Source organism: Aulonocara sp. 'chitande type north' Nkhata Bay, linkage group LG13, assembly GCF_057382095.1.
Source record: "Aulonocara sp. 'chitande type north' Nkhata Bay isolate Kocher_YH1m ecotype deep benthic linkage group LG13, A_spYH_male_GT1.1, whole genome shotgun sequence".
NCBI classification, from domain to species: domain Eukaryota; kingdom Metazoa; phylum Chordata; class Actinopteri; order Cichliformes; family Cichlidae; genus Aulonocara; species Aulonocara sp. 'chitande type north' Nkhata Bay.
In genome coordinates, this window is record NC_141356.1 from 25033548 (window position 1) to 25059611 (window position 26064).

At 40.2% G+C, this 26064-nt stretch overlaps 1 protein-coding gene across 1 annotated transcript; it reads right to left on the reverse strand.

Moving 5' to 3' along the window:
- Positions 1-5287: 5287 nt before the first annotated feature.
- Positions 5288-24392, reverse strand: anxa11a (annexin A11a). Its single transcript, XM_086259367.1, has 15 exons — positions 24236-24392; positions 21441-21710; positions 20189-20271; positions 18718-18948; positions 18456-18543; positions 10635-10729; positions 9114-9227; positions 8884-8974; positions 8372-8451; positions 8224-8280; positions 8000-8093; positions 7811-7906; positions 6243-6301; positions 6033-6155; positions 5288-5941 (listed from the first exon to the last, which is right to left on the reverse strand). The coding sequence occupies exons 2-15, from the start codon at positions 21706-21708 to the stop codon at positions 5882-5884; spliced, it is 1539 nt and encodes a 512-aa protein (XP_086115493.1). The 5' UTR covers positions 21709-21710; positions 24236-24392; the 3' UTR covers positions 5288-5881.
- Positions 24393-26064: the final 1672 nt, after the last annotated feature.

Genomic DNA, 26064 nt, shown 5'->3' on the forward strand with positions numbered 1-26064 from the left:
AGCTGCTGCTCGCTGTCAATCAACGGTCCGCTCGGTGACCATATAAGGCAAAATGAGGCGGGGAAGACGCGACGACACGCCCATTTTTTTCAATGGGCGTACACATCATCCCCGTACTACGTCGAAAATCCCAGGTGGAAAAAAATCACAACGAACAGAATGAAAATATTAAATAATAATATTAAAAATATCGACATGGCGGTAAAGAACCACAAATGCTGCACTTCTACCCAAAGGGGGAACGTTCTAATTTGTATTCTTATTACAGTACTGTAATAAGAATACAAATTAGAACTACTAGTTAGTATATACATACTAGTTAGTTAGTATACATTTATATATTCCTATTTTGAGTATGTATATTATTAATATTCATATAGAGATTTATTTGTTATATCTACAGTAAATGCCATATATTCTATTTCTGTATCACGGATTTTTGCATCATGACAACAAGACAAATATGTGCAAAAACCTGTGGACAAACTTGCCAACAACAATAAATAAATTCTGATTCTGATTCTTTAATAAGATTTAATACGATTTTGCAGTTTGAAGCCATTGTTATACTTTTTACTGCAGTAAGTGTAAATTGAACTCTACTAAGTCAGATTTTACTGATGCAGTCTCTATCAACCGGCACAAAACGACAGTGTGTTGCTAATTACATGATAATTATTTACGTAATGCAAGGCTTTGTGATGGAGGATGTTCTTGCTAGTTTTACCTAAAGCATATATCTTTCCTCAGTGTGAATCATCTCCTATGTCACCACAGTGCATGAGATGAATTTGAGAGCTAAAAAAAAAAGAGATGTTGCCAAAAATAGGCTGGTTGATAAACCGGGTGATATTAATTCATTATTCTAATCTTTGGATTTAACACTGACACATCAAATCAGCAGAGCTTCATGCTAATCCTCACTGACTACATTAGGAATTTTATTTTGGAAGAAATGTTAAAGCAGTGATAAAAACATAGGGATTTTTATCTTGCCCTTGCATAATGCTGCTGCTGCTGCTGAAGCCACATTATGCGCCCTGCTTCGAAAACCAAGCCGCACTGCAACCAGTTTTACTCTGCGCGCTAAGTATGTGTGCAGGATTAGGCAGAAGAGGGCAAAACGCCATTTGTGAACGTATATGCGGTGACAAATGATATGTGTATTTGACTAGGCTTTGTGAAATGCAGTGTGATGATGATGGATGCACTCTGCCTCTAGTCTACAGATGAATAAAGACTGCTGGCACAGAGGCAAGCATCTGCGGGCATACCTCTCAAACCGTGACCTTATTCATGCATGCACTGAATCTCATTGTGACATCGCCTCCAAACCCACACCTCCTCCTTTCTGTCTATCTGCCATGCTGGCTCCATAGCTTGTGCAACCATGTGCTATCCCTTTAGATGAAAAATTAATTACAATTCATTCATATCAAAGGGAAGCAGGTCCCTAGTGCTGACACTGATTGGACAATTGTGTCTGTATCCTACTTCCGAGGACAACCCATTTAAATATAGAAGACAGCCTGATCCTTTTTATCTTGGGGGTATGAATGAGTTTATTATTTAGACTACAAGGGTGGTGCTTGTGGCTGTCTGATAATTTACTGAATTTTATTAAACAAATTATACGTCAGGCAGCTCAGATCACAGCAGATAATAGCTTTATCTTTTATTGAAAAGACTGTCAACAAGTATATCCATCACCGATCCCGGTCAAATTGTCTCAAATGGAGACAACAAATCATTTTCGCGTATTTTTTCTTTTCTTTTTTTATTATCAGCTTCGCTGTCTCAGCTGAGAGTAACAAAGCAATTGGTTTATTAGACACTTACTTCTCACACTAATTTCCTGCACGAATGCATGAGAGTGATAGCATTCCCAAAGCAGTGAATACACAATGCTCATTTAGTGAAATGTTAGACGGGCATGTGCTTGCTGCTGTCATTTATAGAGTTTTATGTTTCATAATGTTTCTCTCTCTCTCTCTCTCTCTGTCTGTAGTCCCAGCCTGCTTCAAAATGGCCACCATCGTCCCTGTACCCAAATCCTCCACCATCTCCTCATTGAACGACTGGCGACCTGTAGCCCTGACCCCCATCGTAAGCAAATGCTTTGAGAAGCTGGTCAGGGACTTCATCTGCTCTGCACTACCCGACTCACTGGACCCTCTACAGTTTGCATACCGCCACAACAGGTCCACTGATGATGCCATAGCCCTGACACTACACACTGCCCTGTCACACCTGGAGAAGAGAGACACGTATGTGAGGATGCTGTTTGTAGATTACAGCTCAGCATTCAATACCATCGTTCCCTCGAAGCTGGACAGGAAACTGCAGGATCTAGGACTGAGCAGCTCCCTCTGCAGCTGGATCCTTAGCTTCCTGTCTGACAGACGCCAGGTGGTCAGACTGGGCAGCATCACCTCATCCCCCATCACACTGAACACTGGTGCTCCACAGGGGTGTGTACTGAGCCCTCTCCTGTACTCACTCTACACCTACGACTGCACAGCCACTAACAGCTCCAACATCATTGTGAAGTTTGCGGACGACACTACAGTGGTGGGTCTTATCACCAACGATGATGAGACGGCTTACAGGGAGGAGGTCAGCGCCCTGACCCACTGGTGTCAAGACAACCATCTCACCCTCAACGTCGCAGAGACAAAGGAGTTGATAGTGGACTTCCGGAGGTGCAGAGAAGTACACACCCCCATCACCATCAACGGCGCTGCTGTGGAGAGAGTGAGCAGCTTCCGGTTCCTTGGCGTACACCTGGCTGAGGATCTTACGTGGTCAGTACACACAAACAAAACAGTGAAGAAGGCCCAGCAGCGCCTCTTCTTTCTCAGGAGACTGAAAAGATTCGGCATGAGCCCCCGCATCCTCAGGACCTTCTATCACTGTGCCATTGAGAGCATCCTCACTGGATGCATCACCACCTGGTATGGCAACAGCACCGCCTACAACTGCAAAGCTCTCCAGCGAGTAGTGCGGTGCTCTGAACGGATAATTGGAGGTGAGCTTCCCTCCCTCCAAGACATCTACAGGAAGCGGTGCCTGAGGAAAGCGGGGAGGATCATCAAGGACTCCAGTCACCCCAGCCATAAACTGTTCAGACTGCTTCCATCAGGAAGGAGGTTCTGCAGCATCCGGTCCCGTACCAGCAGACTGAGAGACAGCTTTTTCCATCAGGCCATCAGACTGCTGAACACGTCATAGACACCTCAGCTTCACTACTGGAACTTCAACATTATGCACTCCACACTGTATATAAATGCCACTTGTTTTGCACATATTCAACTCTGTATATTTTATATATTTTATTATTATTATTATTATTTTATTTTTTTTTTTTACTATTTAATTTGTAAAAATGTGTATACACACACACACACACACACACGTAGGAAAATATTTAGTATACACATCCAGAAATGCATACACTATTATATATTGTACATATATTTATTAGTTTCAGGTTGGCCATTCTTGTATTTTGCTCGTTTGTGTTGTTGTGTTTGCACATCTCTGTTGCTTGTGGGGCTCGCACACAAGAATTTCACTCGCATGTGCTGTGCCAGTGTGCCTGCACATGTGATGTGACAATAAAAAGTGATTTGATTTGATAATGTAATTTCATCTTTTCCCCCACAATACCTCAGACACTGTGAGAGGATTCCCAAGTGATTAGATCAGTCATAACAGACAGTAAATTAGGCAATTCGTGGTTTTTAATTAACGGTGAATTACACAGCCTTCAGCTAGACGCCTGCAACAGATGAGAGGCTGATGGTTGTAATGATATCAAAACTGCAATGTTGGCATAGACATGCCAGAGACACTTTATTTTAAAAAACTAATCTAATCACATCTAAATTATCTTTTCAAAACTGATGTAATCGCATTCAGGATTCATTACACTTTTAGCCATCGCAATCTAAACAGCCATCTAAAGCCCTCAAACCTTCTCTGCCATTTCTAGTCAGTTTTAACGTGAGGTGATCAAAAGCGATTCCTCCAGCATGGCTCTTCCCTAAGGGTCCCCCATGCATCTGACAGCACCACAGTCATGGTAGAGTCGTTTAATGTGGGCATGGCAGCTTTATGGATGCCATTAATTGGCCTCCCCCCTTCTCACTTCACAGAGTTATTGATTGTAGTGCACTTAACACACACACGTACACTACTATGGCCAGCCAAGCGCATAGCCATGTCTTTACAGTGTTGAACAGCATTTTAAGTGAAGCCAACAGGATTTAATAAGGCATACAGAGCTCCTTCTGCAGCCACACATGCTGGCCTTACGCCCCTTCAGGAAAGAAAAAACAGTTATCTGTATTGATTGAGCAAAATACAGTGTTTAAGTCTCACACTACTTTATGGCAGTGATTGTGAGACTTTTAGCTGATACAGTGTGAAAGAACTAGCAGCCTTGTTTGGTGGTTTGTACATGTGTAAACTGTGACCGTGATGATTAATTCAGTGCCATGATGTGACTGATTTTTGCTTGCTGCATTTTTTTTTTAGAAGTAAAGACATCACTGCCCTCTGCTGACAAACCAAGTCTACTACCAAACCCTTACAGCATCACAGTGGTACAGCCAAAGGTTTGGTTATTAAGCATCACTGCAAAGTTTGAATGGCTGGCAATACATTTTACTTTTTGACCTAAAATACAGTAACCAGTCAATCAGTATCCTTGACAATGGCAGTTTAGTGAAATTCTATTCTTTTAGTGAAACTGACCAATCATTTTAAAACAATCTGAGTAATTTCAGACTTCCAGAGTTGACTTAGGTGATCAAACGTGTGATTTAATTCAAAAAGGTAAGCTTAATTTTCTTTATCAGAAAAAACTAAAAAAAATTCTTGCCTTCATCAATGGCCAAATTATCATCTTTATGGATTTTTCAAATGGCTTTGAACAACCTGTGAACAATTTCTCTGTAATGTTATCTGCTGCACTATGTATTAACATTTTTTTTAGACAACTGTATTGTGCAAGGGTTTGTCTGCTTGAGGCAACAGATGTTGGTAATGTGGTGTGACACAAATAAAAATGTAACTAAACTTGGTTTCTTCTAAAAAAAAAAAGAAAAAAAAAAAAAAGCATTACTGCCATATTCATATATTCACAACGCCTTTTCACCAGAATCCACTTGCGCTTGTGATCCAATAAATGGATGTGACATACACTAGAGTGTATGCCCGTTTCCTAAAGCCTTTTCATCGAGTTTGTTGCAGTTTTATGGTTGAATGAACAAAAAAAACAATCCCAGTGTACATTCTCAGTATTTATTTCCTGAATCCCCTGAAAATGGCACCTTAATTATGAAACATCATGCTCAATGATGAACTATAGTGACCTTTATGTGACAAAACTACTGCAAACATAGCTTTTAGAAACAAAACTCAAGACTAGAAAAAAAATATAGAGAAGAGATTGTACAATTGCAAGCATCATCTTTTACTTTGGTACTTAGCTGCTATGTATTATATGCCTCACATGAGCTAGCTGCTAAACATCAGATACAGTTCAGTATCTGATCATATTGGCACAATAAAAAAAAAATCTTTTAAAATATATATATAGCTCTTCAAAATCCAATGTAAACTCTTACAAATCTATTTTGTAAATCCATGTACTGTCATATCCGGCCAATATAGTACAAACAAAAAATATATATAAAACATGTTTTGCATAGAAAGGCAACAATATGTATGAGCTTTTCAAAGCTAGGTAAATTTTGCATTGAAAGCATTGACATGGCATGCAAGTATGCAGTGTGTGTATAGTGCATACAGATGACTCAGAAAGATTATATTTGAAGAAACATCTGTAAAGAAGTCGACAGAACGTCTCCCTTTTTCAGTCACTGCCCCCGCAGAGCTTGAGTAGGAGTTTCTTGTAGTCTCCTGATGTGTCTCCCTGTTCAACACAGGCCAAGAAAATTAAACATCGGTCTCTTAAAAACAGATTTTAGTGGATACAGTGCTTTTGTATTATAGTGGATACTTACAGAGATCGCAGTGTACAGAGACTTGCCGTAATTTTTCAAATACTCCTGGCGAATGTCCAGCATGTCAACCTCGGAACGGGAGACCATGATCCGGATCAGAGTTTTGTCTTTTGTCCCAGCTCCCTGCACACAAAAAAATAACACGCACAAAAAATGAATATGATGCTCCATCTATTTAGTAACGCATAGAAAGGGAACAGGCTGTCTCACCTTCATGGCCTTGTAGAGTCTTTCAGCAAAATATGCAGGTGTATTTTTAATGCACTTCACTAAAACAGAGAAAACCAAGTCATTACCAAGACAACAACAATATATTATTAACTGTACAAAAGCAGTTTATTTCTCTAAAACACCACAAAATGACATCTGTGAAATGGAAACAAAACAACAACAAAAAAAACTTCTTAAAAAGAAGTATCTGAATGTTATTAATTGTGTTATGTTATTTAAATCTTATTAAACCGGACTTCCTGATGTATCCACAACAATAACAGCAAGGTGAAACAAATTAAGTAACATAAAACAAAAAAAAAAAAAACACCCCAACAGAAAACACAACAACATCAACATCAACGTCAGGCTCAAATCTACTGTGAAATAGTAAATGTGACATTAAATATTCACATGATATTTACTCCACCACCACCTGAGCATCTACATAAAGCAATAAAGCTGAAAAATTCTTCTAAGCCCTAAAGGTGATGTTAGGTTTTGTATTGTTGATTGTCATTTATGCTTAGAAATATCTACTTATATATGCTTAGAGTTTTATAATTAGTTTTAGATTATCAAGGATCAAACCTCTACCAGTCTGCAAACTTTGTGTGCATTAGAGAGCACTCTGGGAGCATGGGAGAGGTCGAACCTTCTCTTATTGTTTTATGGTAGGATAAACGTGGCTATATCTGTTTTAGGCTAAGTGCCTTTTGTTTAGATGAACTGTTGGACTTCCAGACCAGCAGGTTTAGGGAAGTCATTTATGGGGTCACACTCTGACCCCACCCACACACCCACCCACACCCACACACACACACACACACACACGGTACTCTTTGTCTGTATGTAGACGTCGTATGTTAATGAACCTATGCATATTCATGTAACCTCAATAAAAGAGCAGTGTTACGGGGGAGCGGACGAGAGCAACTGGGGTCAAGCGAAGGAACGGCGTTTGTCCGGTTCTCTCCCGTGCACGAGAAACATGAAGAACTCGTGTCTTGTTTTGCTGTGTAGCAAATTGTCCTTAACGCTCCAGCGAATAGGTTCAAGCTACAAACCTATCAGGTGAGGTATTGGTTGAAGCTTTAGAGCAAATTAAAAAACAAAAAAAAAACCAAAAACAAAACAAAAAAAACCAAAACTGTGGCAAACTTTCAACACTGCACTGCACAAAACTCAGAATGATAACACAGAGGGGATGTGGAAAACTAATGAAAGAGTTCACAAAAAATAGAAATAATATCTAAACAAAACAAAAAAAAACAGGTTACTCTACCATATCTCTGTGAATTGATGGCAAAAGGGGGAGAAGGAGGAGGGCAAGACAAAACAAAGATTAAGCATTTGAAGGACCCTTGCATCTGTACAACACATTTAGCAAAGTTAACTGCAGTACAGTATTAATCCAGTAAGGCAGTTTAATAGTTAATAGTGAATCCTTTACTGCGTGCATGCCTCTACAATCATTGACCTTTTACATAGCACACAGTCTAACTTTCCCAGCACATGGGAGTGGCTCTTTTAAGTAAAAACTTGAATAGGCGTGTGCGCATTCTTACCCACTGCCAACATGCCACTCTCAAGATCGCCAGACATTTCCCTGCCGATGCTCTTCTCAATATCCCTACCGCACATCTGCTGGTACTCCAGGAACACTACACACATAACCACAAATCCACAGGAAACAGGTAAACAGACTGAAAAGGACGCCAAAGATTTGCCTTTGTTTACTAATCCAGAATTTATACCTGCTCTGAGATGGGATTTGCTCCTGGCACATAAAATGGCATTGAATTTGGACTCATCTGTTCCCAGTTTGTTTTCTCCAGCAGCATACAGGGCCTGTTTAGACAAAAGCCAGGTGTGACAAACTGAATGTCCTTGCACTCAAAGAAATCAAGGATTGACCATTTTAAGACATGCAGGTGAATCACTGAACATAAGTCAACAACATGAAATCCGGAGGTTTTACCTGAGCATCTTGTTTAGCCAGCGAGATGTCGACATTTTCTCGTTCATCCCGATTACCCTGCAAAACAGAGAGCAGCACATTTCCTAGTACAAATTCGAAAGTAGTTTCTAACAAAAGCAGGTGGTGCACAAGTGTTTCACAACTATACCTGAGCGAGAGAGACCAGGAGCCTGCGGAAGTGGCCTGAGGTGTCTCCACTAATTGAATCCTCCAGTGACTTCTTGTATTCTGATATGGCAAATATGATGTTTTTTTTTTAAACATATCAAATGTGAGAAAAATATCAAATGTGACTAAATTTCTCAGATCAATATACTACAAACAGCTATCTGGGAATATTTTGTAGCCCAGATTAGTGACAAAGGGGAAAATGGGACACAAGTAGATAAATATAAAGAGCTAAAAGAGCAAACAGTGAATGATTAAGTAATTAAAATAATACCCTTATTTTATATGTTTTGATATTAGAATTGCGACAGCTTTCTTGCTATCAAATCAGAATTTATAGGCGTTATCGTGCTACCCACATCTAAATACACTAAGCTTATCCTCTATGCAATCAATCTCAGTGGTGTCATGCTGTGAGACTAAGGTTAAGAGAGCAGTGAGGAAAAGCAGCATTTAAAAAAAAACCCCAAAAAAAACCCTCAAGCATCAAACCTTGTTTGTAAATACGGTTAATCTCCTTGATTTCAGCATTGGAGCGAGAAGACAGGATCTCAATTAGACAGGCCTCATCAGTTCCAGCTCCCTATTAAGAGGACAGAATAATGCTATCATAAGAACCTCTTTGTCTGGATTGCAGCAGCCTGTGTATGTCTTTTCAATGAGCATGCATTCAGACCTTCGTTATGATGCGACACACCAACATGCATTTTCTCAGTATTTACCTTTATGGAACTGTTGAGTTCAGAGGCATCAAACTCAGTGGGGGTCTTCAGCATGGCCATGACAAGCTTCCTGAAATCCCCAGACAGTTCTGAGTGCAGATCCTTAATCAGATCCTGAAAGCGGGGATTGTTCAAAACCATCGTTAACTGCTCCTTGAAAATTTTGCTGCAAAACACTCCACTGTGGCCTAACAACAATCAGCTTTAAGGACATTCAATCCCCTCTGAATCTGACCGGCACGATAGACTATGTGCACGTTAGCATATGCTACTTCCGGTGTGGAAACTCCTGTGGGGAGCTTTGTTTCCGGTGTCCTATTCGCGCCTTGTTTAGGGTCCAAAACAAGTTAAGCAAATGAATGAATCAAGCGGCGATTTACATTTCTATAGATGTCTTGGGCATTTACCCAATATATCTGTAAATGATGTCCATCGACTTGTCGATATTTTTTCCCCCGCGCCTCAGAGCAAAAGAGAAAAGGGATTCAAATTTTATATTTCTCAGTATCTGTAAACAGCGGTCCCTGGTTTATCGCGGGTGTTATGTTCTAAAAATAACCAGCGATAGGTGAAATCAAGTAGCCAATTTTATTTTTTGATGGTGCAAAACGTTTCGTCGACATACAGTACTGCACTTCAGAGTCACACTGCTAGCGATCGATGCAGCGATTCTGTACTGTACAGGAGAGACGTCACGGAGGAGATCGTCTGCAGCGATCAGGACGCAGGACACAATGTAACGTAAAAATAAGCATGCAAACTTGCACTAAAAAAAAAATCTGCGAAACAGCGAGGTGAAAGGTGAACTGCGTTATAGCGAGGGACCACTGTAATTTTGAAGATAAGTCACAACATACCCTTCGTAAATACTAATGTATAGAAACCGTTACCAGCAATCATTCATTTTTTGTGTGGCTTTTTTCACGGTTTGTTGACATGCTGTGTAGGTGTGTACTTGACTAGCTGATATCGACATAAAGGGGAAACATCTGGTTTGACTATTCTTCACCTGTAGTTTGAATGCTGAACATTTGCCTGTTTAAATCATAAGACCAGTCACTATACAGAGATGTGCTTCTGAATGTGGACGATGTGTCTTCTGATTTTGTAATGCAGTTCTGCTTGTGTTGAGTGATGTAAACAAGTGATCGATCTAAACTGTTTAAACGTCAAAATTGATCATTCGACTTTTTATGACACAACAGTGGTGAGTGTTCCCACCTTCTGCTCTTTGTAACTTAACGCGATCTTTCCGTTTTCAAGTTTTGGACATGATTTTCGAGTATATCTTCGCAGTAGTGATTGACCGCAAAGTAAAGCTACCGGAAATGTACAACCCCACATCCGGTCTCAAACCAGGAAGTTAGCATTTTCTCGTGCACATGGTCTATTAGCATGATTTACCTACTGCTATGTAATGAGACAAAGTCATGTTTCTATTTTGGCAAATTGTTTGTATACACAGTACTAAGAGAAAAAAAAAGAAAAAAAGAAAAAGGCATTAGTTATGAGAATCGTTACCTTGCCATAGGCGGTTTTGTAAGACCGGAGCAAAGGAACGCGCTGTTTGTTGGACCGACTCCCGAGCAACTCAATGATGGCTTGCTCATCAGTTCCTGCGCAGACAAGTCAGAGATGTCAAGTCAGGCACAGATCAATTTAAAAAAAAAAAAAAAAAAAAAAAAAAAAAAAAAAAAAAAATTGGCTTCTTCTCACATTTAATTCACACTATGAATGAAATGAAAATGGCATAGAAAAGAAGAAAACTAGGGCTGTGTTGAGCTAATGACAATAAATGACTATTCACTAGGGGTGCAACGATACACAAAATTCACGGTTCGGTTCGATACTTTGGTGTCACGGTTCGATATTTTTTCGATACAAAAAAAATGTTCATGCCCTTTTAATTTGTCATTTATTAAAAATTATAAATATATATTTTAACTCAAAAGTACAGTTTTTAAATTTAATGTTGCTGAAACAAAAGTAATTAAAAAAAAATATATATATATATATATATATATATATATATATATATATATATATATATATATATATATATATATATATATATATATATATATATCTATCTATCTCAGGGGTCTCAAAATTTCAAAATCCCTGGTAGCCCTTCGGGCAGGGACTCTTCAGTTTTTGGTAGCCCAATAACCCGAATTAAAAAAAAAAAAGAGAGCAATTTTTTGATTGATGTTTTGTTTCCTTTACAATATTATACATTAAAGTATAATATTGTAAAGGAAACAAAACATTAATCAAAAAATTGTTGAAAAACAAATTGCAACATTGTATAAAAATTACAATCAGCAACTCAAATACTTGGTTCTAATTGAACAGAAATTTCTATGAACTTGTAAGAACTGTGTAGGACATGAATCAGTCTGTGTCAGATCCTGAATTTGAAATTTCCACCGAAGTCACGGGTAAGAGGCAAGTGGAACCAAGATCTAGGCCATTTGCTTTTTGAAGTTTGCAAAGACTGCTAAATTTTGCCAGTGGTAGTTCACTCTTTGCAACATAGTACACTGTTCTAAACAGATTTTTCAGGTTTATTTTTAGTATGTTATTTGCAATTGGTGTTTGTTCTGGGAAAGATATTGCAGACTGAGCAATAATGCATTTCTTGCATTTCTCATGGGTTCTAATGGGGGCCTTTCTTAAAATGACTGGTCCCAGTAACAAAGGCGCTTGTCGACTCAGAAATCGAGAGAAAACCAACAACACACCCGGCAGAACATTATGTTATTTACACGGGTGCGCATAAGTGGTCCGCATGTGCGCATTCGCTGTCAAAATAAAAGACGCGCACCAGAAGTTGCAACGCGCGTTTGCGTCCATATAAAAAGCACTGTTTTTGTCCGCTAGAGTGGGATTTTCACGGCACATTCTGCACCACATCTCTGTGTGTTCATCATTTGTTTGAAGCCAGCTCACGTCCTGCAACCACTTTTCCGAGGATACGCGCTTCTTTTGTGGTTCGGATTCCATCTGACATTTCTTTGGAGGTGGAGGAACACCAAAGTAATTGCTTAAAGGAGCTTCTTCGACATCTTTAAGAGTTTTAAACAAATGTCTGTCCTCCTCCAGAAAATCTTATGTATGCAAACACGCGTTGCAACTTCATATCTTGTGTGCGTTTTTTGTTTTTCTTTTTGACAGCGAATGCGCACCTGCGGACCACTTATGTGCAGCCCCGATTATATAGCTCGTCATATTGCAGCCACAGAAATTCTTTTGTCCATGAAACCATAAAGCTGCACTTTCTTTTTGTCTTGTAGTCTGATTTGTCATAACTTTTCCGTTTTGTGGTAAGCTTTTCTTTGTGTCACTTCTTCACCCTGACCTGTCTTATTTGGCTCACCAGGGGCCCGTTCTTCGTACGTCACTTACTACATCCAAGATCAAATAACACATCCAAGACCAAATCATCGCGCTAACTGTGAGCTCGCTAATCCGGTTCTCCGAACACACCTGCTGTTGACGATTAGTACAGCTGGATGAAGTAATGTGAGATCACTGGGTATCGTAAAAGGGGCTACGCATCGATAGTAGAAACATTGATCGGCAACCCTCTGATTGGTCGGCGCAAATGTCGAAGGAGCGTGCTCGGTATTTTTCGGCAGCAGAGCAAGAACTCTTGAGTGAGGGATTTCAGGAGTTTCAGAGTTTAATCAGAACGCAAGGGAACACTGCAAAGGCTGCAAAAGCAAGGAGAGAGGGCTGGCAGAAAGTTGCTGACAAATTAAACTCGTAAGTGATTTAATAATAACAATAACAATGGAGTGGATTGATATAGCGCTTTTCAAGGCACCCAAAGCGCTTTACAATGCCACTATTCAGTCACTCTCACATTCACACACTGGTGGAGGCAGCTACAGGTGTAGCCACAGCTGCCCTGGGGCAGACTGACAGAAGCCAGGCTGCCATATCGCGCCATCGGCCCCTCTGGCCAACACCAGTAGGCGGTAGGGTAGATTTATTATATTACACTATATTATCCAATATTATATTACATTATATTATGTTATATTATATCCCCTTCCACATTAGAGCCACAACAGGACCCACTAGAACATGGGAACAAGTAAAAGTGAAATATAAGAATATTCTACAGAATGGTAATATTTATCACTTATATTGCTTTTCGTCTCTTGGAAAGAGACCCTGAAATAATCTGTTTGTTTGTTCATAACAGCAACCAAGAAAAGGGCAGAGCAAAAAAAAAGACAGGTGGTGGTCCTGCACCCCCTCGTCAACAAGTTGGTTAAGTAAATAATACCCTCGTGGGAAAATCGATATCTCTCTATGAGCACACTGTCGCGCTGAGCTAAAGGATCCTGTCTATCCCGCAATATACGCTGAATTCTGAGGACTCCCCTTATCAATCTTGCACCTTCCGCAATGGGCTGCTCGCGTATACGGACAGGACATGGCTGCGACAGGCTTCCCAAATCCACCTTCGCTTTTATAGCCGTGGTCTCTCATCTTGATTACACGAAGTAATTTGCAATTGCTACTCTGAAATATGAATTACATCTGTAATAATCACATACATGTAATAGAATGTTAATAGTACATTTCCCTTTTTTAGGAAATGACCTGTATGTATCTGTGTGAAATCAATAAAAGGATCAGGTGCTGCATTATCTTTGGTTACATTGATGTTATTTATTTATGGTGAAACAGTGGTGGAATATCGCTGTTGCTTTCGTATAAATGAAGCGGACATACCTGAGTGGCCGCGATCTAATCCTGTTTACATAAAGTAAACCTGCTACCGAGCAGGTTTACGCTTACGGCTCTGTTGCTACGACAGCAAGTCCCGGATGAGCTTCGGGGAACCGAACGATCCAAGATCACGCGAAATCGTCAACAATCAAATCCAGCTAACTTACTTAGCGAGGTACGAAGAACGGACCCCAGAACTAAAATATATATCCTGCTGCTTTTACACACGCACACACACACATAACGGTCAGCGATTCTCTGCGCGATCAACCGCTCACATGTTTAAGCTTGCTGCGGGAGATTTCACTTGTCATGTTTGCATAGTAAGCTAACGATTGATAAGACGATGTCAGAGGAATTGGTGCACAAATTATCATCACTCACCAATCAGTGCTGTCGCTCTCTATACACAGTTCGCCTGATTGCAAAGTGAAAGCAAAAAAAACAAGCGCAAATTCAAACGCGATTTCAATATGTCACATATTGACAGTGGCTCCCCGATGCCAATGACATAATTACCCAGCTACATTTCCAAAAGAATGCAAAAGCATTGACATATATTTTTCCTTCCTACAATAGCCCGACGGGCAGGGAAGAGATAGATTTTGGTAGCCCGACTGGAAAAAAAATCGCTAGCCCCGGGACGTCGGGCTAGCGATTTTGCGAGCCCTGTATCTGATTGAGGAATCACTCATCTTTGAAAAAGAGAGTTTATTACAGAGAAATGGCTCTTTCCAAAATAAAAGCTATACTATACGCTTCTTCTGGGCTATATTCTCAGCAGCATATTGTAGCGGGTCAGGGCTGTTCGGGGTTCTGTTTGTACAGTTATGTTTTGTTTATGTTGCCATAGTGACGGGTGACGCCCTCTCGCTGCGACGGTGCGTCCTTCCGGGGTCAGAGGGCGCCCTGTGTGTTGTCGTTGTTGCTGTGCGGTTGCCGCGCTGAGCAGTTAGCTAGCGGCAGTGTTCTTCTGCAGATGTCAATAAACGGCTGTGCTCCCTGGCTAGCTCACGGGAAGCAAGACCAAACGATACCTCCGTCTCCTCCTTGTCTGAGCTCGCCACATTGGTGTCAGAAGTGGGATGATGGTGGCACCCCATGTTCTGACCCGAGTGACTTTTCCCCCGCCGGTCGTGACCAGCCGGTGCGCCAAAATAAGGCACCTGGACATTTGCAGGACTTTGTGTGGGGTAATGGGGTCGTCGGGGACGACTGACCCCTTAGGTGGGGGCTATGTAGCGGGTCAGGGCTGTTCGGGGTTCTGTTTGTACAGTTATGTTTTGTTTATGTTGCCATAGTGACAGGTGACGCCCTCTCGCTGCGACGGTGTGTCCTTCCGGGGTCAGAGGGCGCCCTGTGTGTTGTTGTTGTTGTTGCTGTGCGGTTGCCACGCTGAGCAGTTAGCTAGCGGCAGTGTTCTTCTGCAGATGTCAATAAACGGCTGTGCTCCCTGGCTAGCTCACGGGAAGCAAGACCAAACGACACCTCCGTCTCCTCCTTGTCTGAGCTCGCCACAATATTAAACATATCAGGTCCCCATAAGGAGAATCATGTGCTAACGGCTGTCTAAATGACTCGGGTAAAGTTTGTAGCATGCATGCTTGTTGTTTTTGTCCACTTGTCTTTGCACTAGGATGATGTCGGTGTAAATGTGCAGTCATATTCGTTGTGTTCCCACTAGTGCTGTCAGCGTTAATCTCGTTGAAATGACTTTAACGAGCTACCCCTGATCGCCCCGTGTGTGGGGCTAGACGGCCAACACGTTAACGAGCTAACTGTGCTAACACACTAGTTCCCACCCATGTAATTGAGCATTGCGTGGCACATCCAACATACTGTTTTACTTTAGTCTAGGGCTGCCACAAACGATTATTTTGATAGTCGACTAGTCACCGATTATTTTTGCGATTAGTCGACTAATCAGATCATCATCCATTGGACGTAAAACGTACAGCTTATTGCACCAGCAGCATCTGCTCTTATATAACTATCATTAGCTTACAGCTTTAAGTGTTTAAGGTCTGTGCTAACTAAAAATAAAGACAAGATGATAGTTTATTAAATTTTAATGAAATTTGCAGATTGTTTCGGTGAAGTTTAATAAACTCCTTGCTATCTAAAATATAACAGGACACCGGAGTAAATTCTCCAGCATCTCACACTTCTGATAATCAGCTGTCTGCTTGATGTTTATTCAGCTGTGTAAAAACTATAACTTTAATCTCAGCCAAACAGATTTACTCAGGAACAAATAAAATACTAAAAAAAAAAAAGCCAAACAATAACATTGTTAAGTTATCTAAGTGACTTATATTTAGGGATGGGTACCGGTGTCCGGTGCCATGATGGCACCGGTTCTGACATAAACGGTAGTAACCAGACCGAAAAGCAGCGCACATTTCGGTGCTTTATTTCGGTGCTTTTTTTTCCTGAGCTGTGATACACTTCTAGCCAATCATTTTACGTTTCCGAGGATAGTAGGCGGGGCCAGGTACGTACGTTCTGTTAGAGCAGAGCTACAGATTAAAAATGTCCAAGGCTAAGCGGTCAAAGTCTGGCTGTACTTCATAGCAAAATATGCAAACTCAGCAGCCTGCAACAAGTGCTTTAAGCTGATACTGTGATACTGTCAAAGGAGGTAACACCAAGAATCCGATTAAACAGCTGGCGACGCATAGCGTTTTTTTTTAAAAGCCCAGAAATGCGCCGTATTTGATAGCGTGCTGCGAGACCTCACACCGTGCACATCTACTGCGGGTGGGTTGCCTGTTATGCAACATCCCCCAAAAAACACAAAGAGGAGAGTCCTGGCCCCTAGCCCTGCCAGTGTAGCAGAAATGATGACGGATGATGATGGCAGCAGCAGCCGTTCTTCTCTGCGTGAGTAGCTAATTTACGTTGAGTAGGCTAACCACGTTATTACATTAATGCATGTAAGGTGAACTAGCAAACATCATCATAGCTACATGCCGCTGTCCTCTTGTTTGATGGCAGATACTCCCTTCACCCTGGCCAAAAAGGCTAAAATGACCAAAGAAAAAGTGGAAAACAGTTAAACATGAGAGGTTTTGGACAAAGTTTGTGTTTTTTCCATTGTTTAAGCACTGCTTCCAGCCAAGAGTGATACCATATATGCCCCATAGCTGCAGAAAAGGCTAACATTGTTATCTTTTTACAAAAAACAGCTGAACATGAGAGGTTTTTGGACCAATTTTGTGTTCTCCATTCTTTAAGCACCGGCTCGAGCACCGTTTAAGCACCGGCACCGTTTCAAAAGTACCGATTTGGCACCGGTATCGGATAAAACCTAAACGATACCCATCCCTACTTATATATCATGTTTAACCTGAGTAGCGAAAGATGGCGGTGGGTTTGAAAACGATTTGCCGGGAGTCCGGTGTTCTCACGGCTCTAGTGAGCCTAGCCCCCGGCTCGCTATCAAGCTAGTGGGTAACAGACGTCTCCGAAAACGTCGGAGCGCTTTTGAAAATATGTGGTGTCTTGATAAACTGAGCAGATATTTGAGGTTTACACAGCTACATTCTCGCCTGAAAATATGTTAAACGTTTATTTTGTGACCCAGAAAGAATAATAAGAGTAATATTAAAACTAACTAGCTGCCGCCATTGTTGGAAACTGAGCTGGGCTGCGCTATGAATTCTGGGACGCTGCTGCTTCTTCTTCGGGGTTTAACGGCAGCTGGCATCCTTGTACATGCAGTGCTGCCATTTTCTGTTACAGTCCGTTACTACACTCTTAAATCCTACTACTTATTCCTGCGTCTTGTGGGATCTTACAAAGCTTCAAACGACGCGTCGACTATTAAATCAGTCGTCGACGATTTTGATAGTCGACGTAATCGTGACTAGTCGACTAATCGTGGCAGCCCTACTTTAGTTCATGACGGGCTTACCTTCAGGGTCATACGTCACATGAAAACCAAAATAATTCCAAACGCCAGATCTGAATGAGGGTGGGGGAGGTTCAATTTGCCATGTTGCAAGGAGAGCTTAACTTCTGTCTCGCTAGCTTGCCCTGCGCTCTTCCTTCTGAGGATGCTGTCTGTGTTGAACGCTCAGTGGATCTGCGCTCGACAGTGCAGCATAGGCGGAGTAGTCGAACGCAGATTCACTGAGCGCTCAACACAGACAGCATCGTCAGAAGGAAAGTTGATAAAATAAATTACAAATTTTGTATTGTTCGATACATATGCGTACCGAACCGAAAGCACTGTATCGAACGGTTCAATATCGATACGAGTATCGTTGCAGCCCTACTATTCACCCATAGTTTTAAAAAGGCTACCCTGCTAAACATGTGCTTATTTATCAGGCTGTGAATCAGGTAAAATATTAAATGGGATTATTCCCAGAAGAACAAACAGAACACAGTTTCCCAAATGTACAATATCCAGAGTGTCTTGCCTATTTGCCTATTTTCTGGGATGTTTAAGCTGCACAAGATAGAACAATTTACATAGTCAGACAGTATAAAGCTTTTCAAATTCCCCCCACCTAAACTGGAAAGTTTCTCTGTTCTTGCTTAAAATAGAGTTTATTCTTCCTGATCAGAGTCTATGTCCATAACACTCACCAAAGCCCTTCATGGCCTTCCTCAGGACCTCCGCATCTTTGAGAGGGTCAGCTCCAGGAAAGTCCTTGATTGTTCCCCTGAATCCTCTCTGGAACAGGTTAATTTGAACAAGGGTTATTAAGTTAGTTTTGCAACACTGCACTGTAAACACAAAGTACATTAAACACATTCAGAGAGGAATAACAAGAATACATTTAATTGTTTTTAAACAAATAAGTTAAAAAAAAAACAACAACAACAAAAAAAAAAACACTACTCTTACATTGATAGGTGGAGCTATTGGCATGGCTCCTCCTCCACCATAGGCTGGCATGGATGGATTTGCTGATGGGGCATTTGGGTACCCAGGCATAGGTGCTGGTGCTCCTCCATAACCTGGCATGGATGGGTTGGGTGATGGTGCACCCGGGTATCCAGGCATTGGCTGGCCAGGCTGACCAGGGTAACCCATTGCTGGACCCTGGTTTTGTTGTGGTGGCATGGTTCCTCCTGGCTGTGGGTACAGGCCACATGACTGTTGGTTAGGGATGGGGCCACCAAACCCACCAGGTTGAGGGGCAGGTTGGTAGCCCCCAGGGACTTGGGCAAACATGGACGTGTTTGGAGGAAACCCCCCCATGGCTCCAGAGATCTGGTTAGCCTGTGATTTGGAAATATTGTCATCCCATAACATGTGCACAGATTCTTGAAGATTTTTTAATTTTTAATACAGGTAGCTGGTCACACCTTTTTTGGTTACACTTGTTTGTCAAATTACCATGATTAAAATAAATATTTCCAAGTAAATACTCAAACTGAGTTCAATATTCCTGGTGTTTATACATGATATCCTCCTAAGACCCAACACTTCATTTTTGTTTTCCTTTTTTGTTTGGGCAGGCATGAGTCTGAGACCTCTCCGTCAAATACTATTTATGCAATCTGTATTATTCCTCTGTACCGGCGAGGGGATATCATGGGCTTTCTATTTTTTTTAGTGTCCTTACTAACAGACATCTGGACTTACTACTTTACATTTTCAATCTATGTACATACTTTAGGAAGCAGATGGCAGAGTGAGGCAAAACCTTTATTCAGAAATGTGGAAGGGCAGTTAAATTAAATACACAGTATTTGTTAGCCATGATGGACTTGTGTGGTTTGTCTGTTAAGTCCTCCTCTGTTTTTTGTTAAACTTACATTTCAGTAATCAGATGGGGTTCTGTCATCTAACCATTTTTATATATTACACCACATCATTCGGTCATGAAATAAAACCTGAACAATTTTAACCCCTCCCGGAAAAAAAATGCTCCATTGAACCACTAATAACATTTATAGTTCTGGGTCTCAGGAGGATATAAAGAAGAATCCAAAGAAAGTGTGGCCAAGCTATTAAAATGTCATTGCATACATCTGACAGACCAAATAAAAAGAAAATGCATGGGGAAAGTCAAAGAGTAAAAAAAAGGGCATTGGTATCTTTAAGAACAATACACAGAAATTAAGTTTATGACTGCTTTTCATGCAGGAAAAATTGAAAAAAAAACAGGTAAGGGAAAAAAAAAAGAAGCAATAATGCTGAGAATTTAGGGAGACGTATTTTGAAACCATCTTACCGTAAAGTGAAAGTGCGTGATATTCCATTAATGGCGTGTAATTCTAACTTGAATATTTAAGGCAAAAATCCAGTGATCATGCATTAAACAAAATTTTACAAATTTCTGGGATGTATATTTTGAGATCAAACTTACCATGCCAGGATTGTATCCAGGGTTGGATAAGCCATCAAGACCAAAGGAGGGATATCCACCTGTAGGCCCTCCACCCCAGCTGCCTGCACAAGTTAACAAAGAAGAAACTATTCAGGAAATTTAAGGAACTGCACTTGCTCCTTGTTTTCATTTAAAGCTCATTTTGAGATTCTACGGATCATTTTAAAATTTGCATGTGGGATGAATAACGCCAACAGCTGGAACGCAGAAATGCTGACCAACTACGAATCCGTTCATATTCTTCGATTTTAGATATGACGGTACTCCTTCCATGAGTAATGTCCTTCAAGTCATGTTGTTTGTTTTTAGGTGATGTCATCTTTTATTGTCCTTAATGGTCATCACTGCTGTTAGATATACACTTTAATTTTCCTTTATCATATCATTTTCCTCTTTCTGTTGTAATGGAATTTCCGAAGCAATTTGTAAACACTGTTGTTAAAGGACACATAAACAAAGTTATGAACTCCAGTCCATTAAGTATAAATTCTCATGATCCCAGTTGCCTGCAAACACCACTTAACTGAAAGTAGGCACCATTTCACATTAACCAAAACACATGTTAATAAAAAGATTAAGATCACTTTCATGTCTGAATGATATGAAGCTACAGCTAGCAGCTCGTCAGATTGGCCTCGGATAAAGACTGACTATTGAGCCTGTAATAAGCAAATCTTCAAATCAGCAATTATATGAAAAGTTGTATAAATGTTACTTCTTTTCTTTCCAACTTCTTTGCATTCGGCTTAATGTTAAGTGACAGGCAATCATTTTAATTTATTTAATACATCAGTAAGATATGAAAATGATATTTATTAGTTGGCCGTGTTGCTGTATGTGTCATTGTCACATACAACAACAGTTAATTTGTGTATATACGGTGCAGAGCTGTGTATCGTTGTGCAAACAGACTTGTTTTGTGTGCAGATTTCCTGAAGATAAAATTAGATCACATTCAAGGTCTGCTGGACTCTGAACAGGAGACCAAATGACTCATCCGCTTCAGTCATTACAGTCAGAGTTTGACAGGACATAACGATAAACACATTTAACTGATGGATTAATCCATCAATCAACAGCAGCAACCAGCGCTACATGCTAAGATTTAACAACCTTGCTGCAGAAAGTAGAATTATATACATCACAAAATCTTTACAAAGAAATGAATCTTCTCTTTACTTAAGTGTGCAAAAGTGTGCACTGACTTTAACAGTCCTGCACAGTGGCTCACCTTGAGGTGGTGCCTGTGGGTAACCTCCAGCCTGTGGTGGGTAACCTCCAGCTTGAGGTGGATATCCTCCTGCCTGTGGTGGGTAGCCTCCAGCTTGAGGAGGATAGCCACCCGGCTGTGGGGGGTAACCTCCCGCTTGGGGAGGGTAAGCACCTGGTTGTGGAGGGTAAGCCCCAGGCTGAGGTGGGTATCCTCCTGCCTGTGGGGGATATCCTCCTGCCTGAGGGGGGTATCCTCCTGCCTGAGGGGGGTATCCAGGGTAGCTCATTGCTTTAAACATAAAACAGAGCAGTCAAAGGGATGCCCACCATACAACATAACCTCTTACAAATAATAAGAATCTGCAGCATCATTATCATTTTGTGCAGCTGCCTCCATTAAAAAGTACATCATCTGTTGAAAATGAAAAAGAAAAGTAAAAGATCAAACGTTTATGTGAACTGCACCTTTAAGTAATATGCAAATGATGCAATGTGCATCGCATTTCTAAACAGAGTCATTATAGTTTAGCATTTTCAAATGAGGTTTTATTATTTACTCTAACATGGAGCAGAAAATGGAAGATGAATGTTACGTTTGAGTGTTTTTGTCTTGAGTTTAATTTCGGTTAGCCCCCTGGAGCCGATTTGCTCTTTCAGTTTTGTTTTTACCGTTTTATATGTTACTGAAGTTTTTATTACTTCCGGGTTTGTTTGTTTTTTTAAATAATTATTACATAAATGGTATTTCCACAATGTAGTGGTTTACACATTTGTGTAACAAGCAAAATGTCCCCAATTAAATTCATCAACCAGTATAAAAATCTGCCAAATCAAACATGTGAAACTACCAGCTGTAGTGAAGGGACCAGCTGAAAGGATCTTCTGTTACGCAGAGGTTCTTTGTCAGAGGCAAGATTTGAATTCCTGGATATTAGTTAATTATTTAGCATTACAATAAAGCACAAGACTCTGTGAAAACAGTTGACTCACAATCATGTGCGTCTAAGTCTCAAAAAAAAAAAAAAAAAAAGTAAAACTAAGTACATTTCCTCATTTTTTAGTTAGTTTTCCCTCAAAATCTAGTTTTCTTGTACATTTTACTTACCTTTAGTTGGCTTTACTAGCAATAACTTGTGGTGTTGTTAATACCACATTTAAAAGTTTTAAAATCTGTATGCTTTATGTTTGTAATCTTTTGTTGAAATGAACTTCTGACCTGAGAACCTATAACTGTGAAAAGGTAATGACTATGTGTTGCCTTGGTTTCCTGGTTTGGAGTGTGTGGTTACACCGTTGCTGCTGCTGCATGTTAAAATCGTGTGAACTACTATTCAAGGCAAGTTCACACGTTTAAAACTAAAAAAATAAATAAATAAACAAAAGTTTTTAAAATGTTTACAACACCTCAGTAAAGCACGTTAATTTTGCTGCTTTTCTGAATTTAACAATGATGTGCTTTAATTGGCTTCTGGTCTAATATTTGCACAATGCTTGTTTGTATAGTGATACTACAGGTTTTATAGCCGATTTATATCCCTGACCCCAAACTGTCTTTCACTGTTAACCAAGCCATGCACAATTGAAGAAACTCATTTTACGTTTCTTTCTTCCCTTAATATGAATTGAACTAGTCTTTTTCTAGTCGCCATTAACTTTTGCTAATGTAGCAATGTAGAGGCCATGGTCATGGAAACCTAATGAAGGACAGACTCTTCATTCCATAGTCATGTGATCACAGATACTTTTAGCTCAGTGGTGGGATGGTAAGGAAACTTTCATTTTGGTTAGGCATAGTATGAAAAGCTTGTCCTCCAGCAGGCCCATTTATTCCGTGGTAAAACTGACTCCAGTTGACTTAACTGGAACAGTCTTCACTGCTTTTATGCACTGAGGATGAAAACAAGCTGCTACTGCATCTGAATAAGCACACAGGGCAAGAAAGATACTCAGGGAAATGCAGAGGTCAAATTAGAATATTTTATCTTAAAAACAACACAGCACACGTCATTATCTTAAACTACTGCTGATGTCCAGCTCAGAAACACTGATGCTGAGTATTAAGGTTAAGGTCTTCGTGTACAAACATGAGTAAATACGGTTTAGTTTCAAATCTGTCTTAAACACATTTAAATGTTGTTCAGGGGGAACACATCTGACTGTTTTCCCCTGCAAATTGTAAGCAGTCACATCTCCATATATGTTCTTTTAAGGGTTTGCGGTCTTTAAAAAAAGTGACTGTTAATATTGGGAAATCGTAACATACGCAGTTTACTCGCTTTATAACTTAGGCGACTTTTGGACCGGTTAAACATCGTGACCAGTGTTATAATATGCTAAAAATCTACTATGACAGTCCTCGGAAACCAACCTTTGGCTCGCTAATTATAAAATACATACAGCCATGCTTTGGGCCTGCGTTAATAATTTTAGAGAGCTCGCAAGTTAAACTGGCTCCCAACTGTATTTACATAGAGTAGCCATATCCGTCTAATCCATTGAAGGCTCGCTCGCTTCCCGCATTAAGCTAACTAACTACAAATAAATATAACAAAATATCAAGCAACAAAAACGAAACTACGACCTGCGTGTGTACTTTCTAGCTTTCCTCGACTGAGCTAAAGGCAAAGGTATGTCTGTAATAACGTTGACAGAGCAGCTAGCGACTGCTTCGAGAAGACAAGCAGCTCGGTAGACGTCAAAGCAGCAAAACGCCTTAAAAAACGACACCACGATCCAGCTCAGGTATAACCTTTACTAACCTATCAATCAACGCTTTAGTCTGTGTAGGAAGCTGTTTTCGCTTTTAGCACTTACTTTAGTTTTCTTGCAGTCTCTTCCTGGAAGCTTGTATTTCTTCGACTAGCTTGGTTGTATTTAAGTGGTGTGGGTGGGACGCAGAGTTTCCATTCAAGGTTCCCACCCATCTCTCTCTCTCTAGCCGTCCTCTTTCACAACGCCTATGAACAAAAACGAATTACTCCCTGCTGGACGTATATGTGACCTATGGTGACTTAATGGAAAACATGACAGCTATTATTTCACAAAAGGTATGTTGTTTGACTGATGTGTTCCTGGAAGGTAACACCCTACTCAGGTAAGAATATCTGAGTGTATGACTGAGTTAATCCCCTTTCTTTGTACATTTCTTTTTATTTTCTTGGAGCTACAAGAAAATGTAATGATTAATGTAGCTGGCAGTAATAAGTCTTAGCAATTTTTAAAAGATAAAATGAAATAAAATAAAAAAATATTAGGAAGTGAAACCATGCTGTAGGCTTGTGAACATATACAGCCAAAAAGAAAGAAAGAAAAGAAGACAGGACAACCAATTCTGTTCTAAAGTTTTACTTATCAAGATAAGATAAGATAAGATAACACATTTTATTGTCATTGCACAGTCATAGCTAGTACAATAGTACAATGAAAATGGAAACTGTCCCACCTCGACAACTAAACACAACAAAACACAACACAAATAGTAACAACACAACACAGTAACTTTAAAGTGGAGTGATAAGCGCAAAAAGGTATAAGCAAAAAAGAAAGAAAGAAAAAGGAATGACTTCATAAATAAATAAAAGAAATTAATGAATGTTTCTTGCACATTATTATTATTGCCCTCCAAAAAAAAGTCCAGGGAGGTAGCCAATCAGGTTAGCTGTTAGCATTGATTAGGGCTATTGCCCTATTGTAAAAGCTGTCCTTGAGTCTGTTTGTCTGTGACCTTGGCAACCCAAATCTGGGCAGGAGATTCAGGTTGCTGAGGTCACTTAAACACCCGGTGACTTGGGTCTGTGAAATCCCGTAGGATGCTACGTGCTCTCGTGAGACAGCGAGTGCTGTACAGGTCCTTCAGGGAGGGAAGAGGATGTCCAATGATTTTGTTCAGGACGTAATGATGAAAAGATATTACAAGGCTCCTCCAGATGGCCATACGGGGGCCACTAAAAGTATTGGGGTGGCACACCAAATGTTTTAAGTTTTCTATTCCAGTTTTATTATGCTATTGTCAAGTATAGGCTACATGGAAAAAAATGTTGCAAATTTTGTGAGATGAGATGAGCATCAACATATGACACATTTCACCATATCATTACTTATTCAAATGAACCAACTAAATACAAACTACGCCCTTACTACTTACCTGGGAATTAAGAGGGTAAATAGCAGCCATATGTTTTGATCATCAATACATTTCAGCATCTCTATGAAAGCTAAAGCTTTTTTAGCCAGTCTGGAGTTTTTAGGTATGTGTTAACTCAAAGCCAAGGCAAAAAGACATCAGCGGTGATCTCGGAGAACCTATTGTTGCTGCCCATCCATTTTGGAAGGGTTAGAATTATATCACCAAACACTATGACCTTCATTATTGTACAATTAGAAAGATTCAATACATGGGAGAATTTCATGGGACATCCCAGTAGGGTCCCAGCAGCAAGGCCATGGGGTCATAATTGGCCTGACAAAAACTCCAATCACTCCAATCCAGCCCACTGGACTGCTTTGGAAAATATTAAGGAGGGCATACATTTTGGACTTCCCACTAATAAAAGACCTCCCCATGGACATTCATACTACACTAAAGTAATAGATAAAAAGTTAAACGACAAAAAAGTTCATTTTTTCACTATTATAGAAACTTT